This window comes from Embiotoca jacksoni, unplaced genomic scaffold (assembly GCF_022577435.1).
Source record: "Embiotoca jacksoni isolate LCO1_2020_lvr unplaced genomic scaffold, fEmbJac1.0.p SCAF_9, whole genome shotgun sequence".
In the NCBI taxonomy this organism is placed as follows: Eukaryota; Metazoa; Chordata; class Actinopteri; family Embiotocidae; genus Embiotoca; species Embiotoca jacksoni.
Genome location: NW_027185447.1, coordinates 16,289,903 through 16,303,773, shown reverse-complemented (window position 1 = coordinate 16,303,773; position 13,871 = coordinate 16,289,903). Strand labels below are relative to the sequence as shown.

At 41.8% G+C, this 13,871-nt stretch overlaps 1 protein-coding gene across 1 annotated transcript in view; it reads left to right on the top strand.

Annotated features, from left to right (window-relative positions):
* Window positions 1-2,221: 2,221 nt before the first annotated feature.
* The window catches only part of LOC138192818 (cadherin-4-like), a 219,985-nt gene continuing 208,335 nt past the window's right edge, over window positions 2,222-13,871 (top strand). The window contains exons 1-2 of the mRNA XM_069140497.1: window positions 2,222-2,608; window positions 3,865-3,976. Coding sequence (XP_068996598.1) covers window positions 2,552-2,608; window positions 3,865-3,976 — 169 coding nt within the window. The 5' untranslated portion in view covers window positions 2,222-2,551. The remainder of the gene's footprint in view (window positions 2,609-3,864; window positions 3,977-13,871) is intronic.

Sequence of the window (13,871 nt, the reverse complement as noted above, 5' to 3'; positions counted from 1 at the left end):
ATTTGGAAGCATTAGATTTCTCTCCCAGGACCGCCTGATGGGCTTCGCAGAAAATGTGGGCTGACCCTCTGTAGGCAATTGGGAGACAGGCCATACGAAACAACAGCAATGTGCCTTTGAGAAAACCAGGCAGTATGGCGACCCAGAAATTCCCAGACAAAAACACTATGCTCAGAAGCCAGAGGCCTCTCCATGGTTCCTGTAGAGAGAGAAATGCTTCAGGATGTCAGAGCAAAGGGCAGAGACCGTAAATAGGTGGGAACAGCAGCCTTACATTAGAGTAAAACAACCAACCACCAATGTATGTTATCAGGCAGGAGTTGGAGACTTTAATCAAGGTAGACCTGTATCATTACCTTCATGCTAATGGTTACTGGATGGACCTACAACTGTCCGCACGCCTACTAACATGCCCACAAACACACATCATTTGGCATTTGACAAGTGTATGTCCATGAAACGGTACTTGTAGACAAACAACACTTGTACTTTCAAAGGGTACTACCCCTTTCTTTTGATGTAGTCCATGAATTTGAACAATAGTTGTGTTACTTCAATGTGTGTGCAGTCATTTGCGCCCAAGAATTGCGGCATACGTCCGTCTCGTAGAATTTCATAACAATATCTTTCACTTCACCTCATCTCACTTTCTCTGAGGTTGATCTCCACACCACATCAAAAAAACACACCACAGAGGAAGATGGAGAGAGAGATAACTGACAACCATAGCATTTAACAGGACAAAAAACATAACCATGTCACACGGCCCATCAGGAATAAAAAGGTCTATGGATATGAATGCTGGGGCTCATCCTTGGGACCAAAGGATTGGGATGAGAGAGGTGGTAAAACGCCTGCTGGTCACAGAGAGGAAATTGGCTGAGCAGCTACCCACTAATGCAGAGTTGTATCCTTTTTGATAGGATTAGGGCCCATTGGCTCAGTAAGCAGATATGGAGACCGGTCTGCCAATCAGAGGCGGGACAATATAAAGGTCATTAGTTGCTCAAAAGGCCAGAAAGACAAGCCTGCCTCTGTATTATTCCGTTTTTTTTTTTTTTCTTCAGTGAAAGGTTTAATATAGACACAAGACTCTGTTGAGGTACACACTGCTACTAGTAGCCTAATAGGTTGTAGGTAATAGGTTAAGCTGCATTTAGACTGCACGTAGACATAAGGTAATACTTGGACATGGACTTGTCAGCTCTTTTTAGACAACTTTAGGGAAAGGAAGCTCAGTTCAAAGGGAGCTAAATTCTGTCTTTTTTGTGAGCCATTTGGGCTCACATTGAAAATCTTTTGAACTGACATTTGTTTCACTTTTCTTTTGATGAAATTTCTCTTTCATAGTCTCCGTCTCAGAAACTGTTAGATTTGTTGAAAAGGGTAGGCTGAGTGTTTTGGTTAGTTCGTCATAAGAGCCAGTAGAGCTCTCCTGTAATAATCAAAGTCCAACAACAGTGTTAACTACAATTTTACAAAACAAAATCTGCTTTTGAACATCACCCCATGACTTGGGTAAAAACAAATTCAGAAAAATAATCATATACCACACACAAATTCTATCATTAGAAATCTTTAACCAAAACAGAGTTTCACTACCCTTAAATTCCCCTCACCCATTCACACAAGTTTTGTCAAAATGATTATGAACTGTGGCAGTCAATTACAGATTATGACAGAAAGTTAAAAAAAAGAAAAGAAAAAGAAGCAAAACCTCATTATCAAAAGTAATCAGCAAAAGAGTATGACTCGTGACATAATCATAAAATAACTAGCTACCAATATATTTTGTGTTTAGATATGTCATATTCATTGTTGATGTTGTTGAAATATTACTAACACACATTTCTAAATATGTTCTGTCGTGCTGATGCTCGAGGTCATATGCTACGTGAGGTGCAGCCTACTTGTTGGTTGTGTTAGTTTATCCAAAGATAATCCTGTGGGATTTTTAAATCACAATAATGGAAGGCAAATATTAAAAGAAAAAAAAAATGGAGCTGCGTACTTCTGTTCAATGAATTTACTGTTGAAATCTAATAATGACCATGTGTCGAAACTGCATGCTTGTAAAAAGGAAGTTTGATGTCTAATGGTTAATGAGTTTGCCATACACTCGGGCACAGGCACTCGGATCGTGGCTTGCAGACCCTTTCCTTTGTAACCATAAAACTGCGGAGCCTTTCAGTTCGCTGTAGCAGAGGGATTAAAATAGTGGGGTCCTCGGAGAGACGTCAGCGGTGTTTGATCCGGAGCTCCAACGAGTGTTTCTTTAAGTGCGTGTGTGGAGTTTTCCTGCACCGGGTGATAGGAGGGGTTGGAGAGTGACGCTGGCTGCGCCGTGGTGCTGAGCGAAGCGCTCACCTGCAGATGAGAGAGCCGGGGAAACTCGGGGCAGAGCTGCAGCACACTCACGGAGCGCAAGGAGGGACGTAGCGAACAGTCTGACCAAGAAAGGGGGGAATTAAACAATTACTGGAGAAGAATTACCAACCGACCCTCTTTCTGGTTCCTTGTCCAGGCAGCCTTGACTCGCTTGCTCGCCACGATGAGAACTGACTTCGCTCTGGTCCTGACAGCAGCCCTTCTTCTGGACACATTCTGGGTAAGAATGATCGTTTTAGAGTACAGCTTGCGATACAGCACATACGCTTTAATAAAGTCATGCAGTCGTGTAGAGGGGCTGCAGCAGCAGCAGCGGAGCGCTGGTCCGTATTTACCCGCAAGTACGCTAATTGGTTCCCTAATGAATTTTCAATGTGTAAGACAAAAAAAATAAATAAAAATAAAGACAAAGTAAGACTTGAAGACCCCTCAGTCTGATCCCCAGGTTTTCTCCAGACTGCTGCCTGTTCATCGCTGGGCTGCAATATACTGCATAAGTAAAATTACGGTGCGTTTTAATCAGTCAGGGTGATCCTCTGTCTCAAACTAATTTAGTCGTCTCGCTTATTTCAGCTGTAGCTTCCCCCAAAAGTCTTCTCGGACCCAAAAGCAATATCCTACAGAAAGTTAAACTTTGAAGCTGAAACGTGCTTTTCAGCCATTTCTCGTGATTTAATCAATAAAACCTGAAATTAACTCGGCGCGGGTGGGCTTCTCCTAACGGCGATCCAAGTAGCCCCTGAATCTTTCTCTCCGTGACAGAAGCGTCTTTCTCATATTATATATGTTGGAAAATGACAACGATATTTTACTCGTGCGGTATTCCCTGTCAAGAGCAGGGGGTCCAGTGTGTTATTCCCCCTCTTCATTTCAGTCCGGACGGTCTTGGTACCAGTGTGTGTGTGTGTGTGTGTGTGCGTGCGTGTGTGTGTGTGTGCGCGCGCGCAGCCACTTGCGTGTCTGTTGTGGCTGAAGAAGGTCAGACCGTTCAATTTAACCAACAGGGAGCACTAAATGTTGTGTGGGAAAGTTGTCTGCAGACCGTTTGAGTAGTGTACACACACACACTCACTGCTCAGTTCTTCCACAGGCCTGCACCTATAGTAAGGATGGAAAATTATGCTGCATTCATGCAGGTTTATTGTGTGTGTATAAGTTTGTGCCTGTGTGTGTGCGTCTCAGTCTCACTTTACCCTGAGCTCAATACTTACAACTAAATCTGTCTTCATTTGATTTGGGCTGGTTTCTTTATGGAGCGAGTAACACAGCACATTTTATCACACACATTGGATTGTGTGAGTATTTAATCAGCAGCGGGCCTACCCAGGAGCATATAGTTGATAAACCTGTTGAATACATTTCTGCTAACTGCTGCTCTGTATGCTGCTTTTCTCCAAGGCGCAGGGCCAAAGAGAAGAAAGAAATCAATGGAATCCATGTTTATCGATGTCTTACATTGTATTTTCTTCCTTCCAGAGGAATAATGGGGAGCATGCTTCCAAAGGTCCCTGCCGACCTGGCTTCTCTCAAAGCTTCTACTCTGTGCTGATTTCAAGGGATATAATGCAAGGCCAGGGCATACTTAAAGGTAAGCCCTTTAATTGGCGAGTCAGTTATTTTACATTTTGTCACGACTGCGTGCAGTGTGAGGAAAAGATCTCCCTCTCTGCGCTACGGCCACTGAAAGGGAATCTGTGCGCGACGTGTTTCCTTCCGTGCCAGAGCCTGCGGGGTTCATATTAAAGCCTTAAAGGACTTGTGCATCTGGAAAATGGATGTAAAAATTGAAACATTTCAAGATTAAATTCAATGTTTTTGGAGGCTGAGCAAGACATCAAAATACTGTAAACAGGAGCAACTCAGTGAGGTAAATTAATTACACTGGTCTGATGTGTAGTCTGGTGTAGTAAAAAATGACTGAGGCTCCAGACAAAGTTCCACACAAATATGTTTTGAATTTTTTTAGCAGAAATGTTTGTGGATACAACACCTGCCTGTTATTTTTGCTCCAAATGCTTTTCTGTTTCTTTCTGTATTGATATACTAGAACTTATTTTATATTTTGACATTGCTCAACCTCTTCAATATTATTATCATTATCTCCATCTTCATTACAATAATTTCACTAACTATCACCTTCACACTACAGTGTCTTACCCAGTGCGATGTGTGTTGCTCCAATTACACAACGAGCCAACCAAGTTTTGAGGGCCCGATAGTGCAGGAAATGGAATCGACATCCTGTGTCTAATCTGGCACTGCTCCTGCCAATGTGGGCTAATTGCAATTCTCTATTGATCCCAGTGTTTTTTTTCTCATTGCTCAGCTAAGCTGTATTGTTTTGCTGTGGGCGCACAATAGCTCTTTTGTGGGTCGACTGTGTCTTCGGCAGCTGCGCGGTATATATTTCTCACTCTCCTTAGCCGTGAGAGACCTGGCGGGGATACAGCTGTCTAGACTCTCTCTCCTGAGTGTGCGCGTATACACGCACGCATGCACGCACACACTTATTTTACACTTAAGATATACGGTACAATACAGCATATTTTTGGGGGGTTAATTCATCTTATGTTTTTATATGCGTGTCTTTATTGCTGGAGTGATAAAAAACTGGAGGAAAGTATCAGTTTGATTTCAGTGTTTCATTTACTTCAGTGGATTGTATTCTGGCTCGAAGTGAGATTGGATGTGTGACATTGTCAGTGGTAGTGAGCTTGCTCTCGGTGTGGTAGTGATGTCTTCAGCCCAGCAGGGGGTGTCAACACAATCACAAACAATCACAGAATGAGCCATCACTGCTGCACAGGAGCCATTTATTTCAGAGAGCATTATTTATCTAGTTTGGTCTCCGGGAGATGAAATTGTCTGTGTCTCCCCTTGCAAATAAGCTAATCTTTAGTGGTCTGACATGGTTGTTTTCAGTATTAGGAATTCATTTTAGCACACCACCATGCTGCTGCAGTGTGTTTTTACTGCAAACTTCTAAAGTAAGCCAAATTGAAGTCACCTTCAAACCTAACCCACTAATAAACCACGAGTGTCTCTGCTCATAAATTCCAAACTTGTAATTAATTTTCAGCATTCCCTCACATCAAAATCACAGCACATGCTTTGATTTAACATTTATCATTTGTTATGTCTGCCTTGCTTGAAAAAAAATCTTGCTATTGTAACATGTGCCCGTCTTTGCTGTGTCACACTCAATGCTGCAATATCGTCTTCATATGTGTTTAAAACACAGCTGCAGTGGCTAAGCAAGACACGCATCCAGACAAATACACACACACACACACACACACACACACACACACACACACACACACACACACACACACACACACACACACATCCTATGTGATTTACAGGGCTCAGGCAGTTGATTTATAGTTGGTAAGGGTGTCACTGTAGGGAGGCTACAAGCGGGTCTGGAAAGGCTTTAATAATAACATTGTTTAACCCAAAACAGTCAGATGGGGGCAGGAGTAATGACACCCACTCATGCACACACACACACACACACACACACACACACACACACACACACACACACACACACACACACATATATATTATATATATATACTCATGTTAGCCACTGGGGGGAATAATGGGAAGGACAGAACTAGGACCTTGGGCATGATGGGGAGGATGCCTGGGTCTAGGCAGGAGGTCAGCAGAGAGAGGGGCGAGGGTGTTTTGTTTCACATTTTATAATTTTGACTCTCTCCGATGGACTAAATTGCCTAAAAATCAAAAAGCAAGATTTTGTTTTTGAACCCATCCCAGCAAACATGATGACAAAGTCACAGCCAAGTCTCTTAGCAAAGTCATCTTGCAATTTTTCTGGAACCACTTTTTTGGCCTTAAGAATGTAAAATAGTTTTTCATTTCCCCTTTTCTTTGTGGCATTGCATCTTTCAGTAAAAAGCATCTCGTCATGTTTTCATAATTTCCTTTTGCTTCTCTAATGTGGTCAGTAGTCATTTTACATTTTCAGCCTTCTGATGAGTCATTGACTGTTTCTCACGACTTTGTTCTTGATTGATCCTCTTTGAATGAACAATGATGCTCATTTAGATCACTTTCTAAACATTCTGCATGTTGTGGCCAACTGAGGGTTTTCACTGATAAGCAGCACAGCCTGTCCAGTAAACATTTATAGTATAAATTCTGCTCACTGCATTTCTCCAGCTGTGGAAATTGATTTGCTTGCTATTTATCCAGAAAACCCCTGCCAGTTAGAAAAGTTAATGACTGAAGCAAACACAAAGCAGGACACTTTTGTGCTGGTAGAGGAGAACACTGGATTGTAAGTGGCTGTTTTGATGGTTATTTTAACATTTGACATGCACATCTTACAGCATCTTGAAGACTGATAATGGTGGATGAGATTTAATATAAAAGATGAGTTTTTTCTCCTTTGACATTTTAGCAACAAATTGGCTAAAAAAAGAAATAGTGGATTTTAAAGAGTGATAATTGTGCATCGGCTGACCGACACAAACACACACTTGTACACACAAGTCACACTCGTAACTTTTTTTCTCTCCTGTAAAATCAGCATAACCTATCTGAACATAATCTTCACTGAATAAGTTCATATTCTTTTTCAGTCGTGTAGAAAAAACAGTCAGTTGTTAGAATAATTTGAAGGTCTGCTTTCTGGATCATAAATGCTGTCCCGATATTTGGAGTGTTTTGTATCGGACAGACCAGAGACTGTGAGTTGGAACCTGGCCAGACTCACACAGATAAACAGAGCCAGCAAACGTAACCTCATCCCATGTGTCCCTCCATCCCTCTGCTGATTCTGTTCCTGGTAATGAAAGCCAGGCATGGTGGTTACAGCTCAGTGAGCCCACTCTGCTGACCTTGGACTTTGTTTGGGTTACTGGTGGTTTTGGGCAGCCCTTACTTTTTGTATGTGTGACTGTGGTTGTGTTTTTCCAACTGTGTGTTTGTCTGAGAGCGAGAGAGAGCGAGCGACAGAGAGAGCGAGAGAGAGAGAGAGAGAGAGAGAGAGAGAGAGAGAGAGAGAGAGACAAAAGAGAGAGATGAGAGAGAGCTTCTTTTGGATAGTACCTGAGTTTTAAGGATGCTGATATTAAGTACAGCTTCTCAGCACAAGCTGGAGATTTTTTCCCTGAAGTCATCACTTTTGTTTTTAGAAACTCCTCTTATGCTTGGTTCCACATCGAAAATGAGACCCCTCCGGTAACTCATCAGCCACATTGAATGGCCAGATTATCTGTGTTGAGGTGACCATAACTGTCTTTAACCCTCCCGGTCAGGCTCAGGGTTGCTATTGTGCTCATAAATACATTTTCTGATGCACTAAGCACTCTTTCTCTTTCGCTCACCTTCACACGCACACACACACACACACACACAGACTTATACAAACTTTCTTCACACATACAGATACTCTCAATGTCTATGGCATGCCTTAATATGCTCACATTCACTGTGCAGTTGTTGCCATGTAAATCTATGCCTTGCCCCTTTGACCCAGCTCCCTTCTCTCCCCCTTCAGTCCCACCTTGTTTCTATCACATTATTCTGGCATATTCTGTCTTTTGCCTAGTTGGAGAACAGACAGAAACCAGGAGAAATGCATGAGAGATTTTTACATTCTGAATAAAACAAATTGTTCAGAGCTGTAATTTTCTCTAGGATAATATTTCCAAAAATCTCTTCCAGCATGCGTGCAGAAGGCCCTGGGTGATGAGTCTCACTTGCTTTGGTTGGTGAAGCCTTCCTATGAGGTTTTAGGTGATTTTTCAAAATCCAATAGCCAGGACTGTTACTTTGCTATAGGCTTTGTATTGTGAAACATCATTTTTCAACTTGAAGTGAAGGAGTTGATATACAGCAAGTATCAATTTCACCCCCAGTTTACTGCATAGAACCATTTTCATATGAAGAAATGACTCACCATCACGAATAACCTTACAGGATCCTCTCCCATAGGTTTTGATTATACGCTAAGAACGACAGTGAAATTTCCATCCCTTCCTATCAAAATCAGAGCTCACACACTCTTCAGTGTTTTAAAGTGCTGATTATGTGGGGACAGCTTGGAAGGAGTGACACCAGGGATCCTGAATAAAAGATACCATTTCTTTTCACGTGCTCCACAGGGATGGACAATACATCCGTTCTCTTTCTCCTTTCACCCTCAAACAGAATTAGATTGTTTTGATTTCCTGTTTACCTTTTCCCCCAAATCTCATGACATGCAGCCTGCAGTGTTATCTGGGTTGATAGCAGAAAGGCGTCCTCATGGAGACTAGACATTGTTAAAATGTTGCCCCCTTTGTTTCTTTCTACTACTGCTTAAATCATTAATTGTTTTCCCTCTGCCCTTATTAGTTTTGGATCATGGTATCTTACCTTATTCAAATTTGTATGATGTATTATCTCACTTTGATTTTCAGTGATTCTTTGCAGCTTCCTCCCCATATAACAAACTAATCTCTGTTATAATGCAAAATAATGACAAATCCTGATTCGGTCCCCGCCATCTGTTTGAACCATTACATGGTTTATGGTTATTTTTTTGTGAGGATATTCAGTCATAGAGACAGGAGCAGACACATCTGTTGTCAGCAGTTATTAATTACAGAAATGCACAAGGCTGACATTTGTTGGATGTCTTGTGAAGCGGAGAAGAGGCTGCAGATATGCAGATACAGTTCGGTGCTGCTTTATGCTCTTAAGGCCAAAGGCTAATGTGACCTCAGTGAGCTGTCACAAATACCAGTTGACATATATTTACTTAACGTGTAACCTTATGCATGATGTATGGGTTCAATAGTTGTAAAGACTTTTGCGTGGATTTTCCAGAGAGCCTTGTAAAGATGATTTTGCCACATGGTTGAACACTTCTTTCCCTGTCAGGGTCTAGACATGAGTAGTCTATGACATAAAGAAGGAGGTAAGGTCGAGGGGGGGGAGGAACTTCTACAAGAGTGCCTTTTGAATAATATTATTAGGCTTGGGAGCCCATGCTGTAGAATAGTTATGTGCTTTTGTATGCTTGGTGTGTGCATTAAGTGGTTAAATTTACGACGTGCTCCGAGGTCGTTGACTGGTGCTCTGTGCATAGGCAACCTCCAGGTTTTTTCCAAGCTGGCCATTAGAAAGGCAAGCAGGAGAGAATGAGGAAAAGAAACAAAACAGGTGGAGGCCATTATTTTTTAATTGGATTTTTGACATCTTTTCCCTTTGTTTAGAGAGGAGGGACGTATGGAGACAGGGAAGAAAGAGAACAGAGAGGGCGCATGAAAAAAATGCAGGAGACTTCCTGCAGATTGAGTTACTCTGTGGCGTGTGTGAACTCTGCATCCTTGTCATCTGCTTGCTACATTAAGAGACCTCCTGCCTTGGCATGATGGGCCTTCTGGGGTTCTACAGGACCAAGGTTATGGCCCTTCTGAAGACATTAAACCCGTTTAAATACTTTGGTTGGACTCTAGCTCTTTAATGCACAGATGGTGTGTATGGGCTCTGAAGGCTGTCGGATGACAAGGGGACACTACTAGCTCTCTCTCTCTCTCTCTCTCGTTCTCGCTCTCATATATACACACACACACACACACACACACACACACACACACACACGCACATTTGGTCTGACGTTGAGAATTGTATTTTTTTGGGCGGTGGTGGTGTCAGAGTAAGACTGCAGAGCGGCTGTTGTAAGGTGTCCCTGTTGTCTTTGGTGGACTATTTTTTTTCATGGAGAGCAAGCGCGATGCAAGGCGCTCCCAGGGCTCTTCCTTTGCCGGGACGTGGTGGACAGGGATTACACCAGCAGGATAATGATAAGCCTACAAGGCTGTTTCCTCTTTGCTTGAGAGTCACACCGACCATGTCCTTCAGCTTGGCTACTGTCGGAAGGAGGCTGAAATAGCGGCTGGAGTTGAGGGGAGAGAGACAGTTTCCTCTCAACAGGGTTGAAGAGGAAGTATAAGATAAGGCTCCGTTCCCTGAAGCATCATATGGTGCTGCTTACTGTTATAGAACATTCATGCAAGCATACACAAGGAAACACAGAAACCCATTATGGCACTATGAAACAAATGGGATCCAGATTTCCCCTCCCAGGCCGCCCACTACTCCAGTATAGCTTTGGCCTGGGCCCAGACACCATGGTGACTTCTTCCTGCCCACTCACTCCTAACTCCTCCACTGCCTCTGTTTGTCTATTGCAGCATTTTAATTACAGCCTAATTGATTCAGTGAGAAACTAGAAAAAAGTGATTAGTCGGCTATCATGGCTCCATCACTTTTTATTTTGTCAGCGTGCGGTTGAAAGGAAGAGTTAAGGGTGACACCATTTTGCAGCTGAAGCTACTTTTGTCGTACTGTTTAATTTTTTTTAATTTCTATTACTCTTTAAGCACTGAGCAAATCAAAAATGCATGAGCTCACTTTAAATATTTCTCCCCTTCTCAAAAATCTTTAACTCTAGTTTCTTGTAACAAAACATAATTAAGGAGGATTGGAGTAAAATCTCATTTACAGCCATTGTCATGAAAACGCCTCATAACAGTGGTATAAAAAATAATAAGAAAAGGGGTTCAGTGTTCTCACCTCTAACCCAGCACTCCATTAGCGCTCCTCTTTGCTGAGTTTCGCCAAACTGAGATCAGATCATTATTTTTAATTAATGAGACTTCTGTCCATTTCTCACACTTTTCTCATCAACAGCAGAAATATATGATCTCTCTGTAAGCAGGACAAATCCAAGAGCATTACAGCCTCATATGCTATTCCCTTTGCTTGAAGATCCCTTGTCTTTGTTAAGGGAGGATGAAACGAAGGATGGAAGCCCTCTGAAGACATGGCTGTCTGGTAATCACTAATTGTGTCCTGAACTTCATGTGAATGTTCCCCATTAAGTTCTTAAGTTCAGCACACAGTAGAATCATCGCCCCTGAACAAGGAAGCTGTGCAGGAACACAGGGGACAGAGGGAGAAAAGGAAAGAGGAGTTGAGGGTCGACAAACAGAGTGCCAGTAATGTTAATTAATCAGAAGACAATGATGAGTCCCATGGTGTCTGCGCCTACGCCATTCAACAGGCTAAAAGCTAATAGAGGGCTAACAAAGGCGCTTCCACAGGAGCCCTGGTCTTTGCAGACAGTGTCTGTTGATTCATGTCAAGGTAGATGTTGGCTTTTTGACAGACTTTATTGATTTCCCCAAAGGGGGAATTCTTATACCTCCCTGTGCTGTAGGGCAGCGTTAGCTGAGTAGATCAGCACTCCATTGAGATTGTAGTTCAATGTTACATTTTTGCTCAAAGACTCACAAGGGGTAAGAATCTGTCAGTTAATATTTTTTCTAATTTACAAATATATTTTATCTTTAAATTAAACCAATACCAAGTGAGCTGATTTATTGAAATCACTACAAACTAAAGATATGACATTTCTAAATTAAACAGAAGTATTTTAGAGGGTTGAAACAAAAAAAATGCGCTTGATATTTGGTTAGAAAGATTAAGTGATTGTCAAATAATTTCTTAGACTAATTATTAATTGACTACTTGTTATACTACATTTTATGGTAAGCATATTTAATGTACTTGAAGTATGATATCATTTAATTAAGCAATAGTGCACGACAGGCTTTGATATTGTGATTACATAACAGCCAAGGAGGTTGTTCAATGCCTTTCAGCTGTGATATAATCTCAATATAACAGAATCTGAAAGGAACCATTGCTATTCTAAAACACTTACAAAATATGCCAATATGTAAGTTGTAAACGCATCCAAATTTAAACTGTTTTATTATGCTCATAAAGCATTATCACTAAGAATAAGTCCCTGCCTGCACATGCAAATTTTGATGGAACAAACTACAATTGGCTATTTTGGAGGGTCACCAATTCAGTATCTGAACAAATGGTTAAGTTATGGTCTTAAATAATGGCCAGAAATGTGTTTTTGCATAACCTTATTATGTCACAGAGAAGATGACCTTTTACATTTTCGATGTAAAATTTCATTAGTTTACCATTTCATCCTATACGTTATTTGAGTTCAATTTTGTCATAATGAACGTATGAATTCTTGACTTTCCCTCCAGCCAAAAGTTGTTATGGCCAAAAAAAAACCCTGTTTTGTGAAGTCACCTTTGACCTTTGACCACGAAAGTCAGATCGGGTCATCCTCGAGTCAAAGTGAACATTTGTGGCAGATTTGAAGAAAGTCCCTCAAGGCCTTCCTGAGATTGCCTTCAAAAGAATGGGATGGACATGAAGTTACAGTGGCCTTGACCTTTGACCCTCTGCTGCCAAAATTGAATCAGTTCATCTTTGAGTTCATGTGAACGTTTGTGCCAAATTTGAAGAAAGTGCCTCAAGGTGTTCCTGACAAACCACATTAAGAAGAGTTGGATGTACATTTGTATGGACAGCCCATAAACACGGTGCCTCTGGCCACAGCTAAGGCATCATAACTTTTACATACTCAATTACTCGGGCAACATTTGCACTGCACTAAGCAATTAATACGTGCCATTATAAACTGATGATGGCTGTTGAATTTAGGGTTACATTGCACTCCAGTGAGTCTATTTTGCATTTCTACTCCAGTGGCCACTGCAGTCTGGTTATTTAAAACACAGTGAGGTGCTGTAAAAAGACAATTTCACTTGGGTGGGACAATTTTTTTGTGCCAAACAATTGATCAGTGGGAGGCTGCTTTTTCACAGTCTGGTTGTGAACACTAATTTCTTTGTTAGATTCACTCTGTGGCTTGATATTTGGAGGTCTTGCATCCTTTCAGAACATGAAGAATCAGAGGCATGCAGAATATTCAACTTAACCTGTTGTTAATTTCAACATGAAGGCTACATACATACATACTCTAAAATACAGAGGATGACTGCTGTAGAGAACTATAATTAAGTGTTTACTGATATTCTTTACAACTCTTAACCATGAGCTGAATGCTGAAGATTGGTATGTGCCAATGCAGAATTTTTCTGTTTGTAAGGTTAATAAACCCCTTGTATCACTATTGGTCAAACCACATGATAAGTGAGCGAGTTGTTTTAAACCTTGGGAATAGCACACTTTTAAAAAGCACACGGGTCAGAATCTCCTTCTTCTCCTTCCCCCTATCTGACTTTTGTCTTTTTCAGCACATCAGAGGAGGAGGCAAAGAGCGACGGTAATAAAAGGCCTTGCTTTGCTCCTTTGGGCCTGGGAGAATGTAGAGTAGCAGATAAGTCGTCCAGCTCTGAGTCTGAGAATGATCAAAAACAAAGTGAATCCTGTGGCCGCCGAGGGAACAAGCGCCTGTGAGGGAGTGGGGGGGAAAGAAGGGGAGGGAGGGAGGGAGAAACAGTGGAGGGGTAGTGGAATGAAGGGCTAGAGGAGCAGCCACGCTCAAGTGAAGACAATGTTTGCTCATCTCTAAGGTAGAGGGGGATGAGGAGCTGCAGGCAGGACGACTTTCTCCGCTT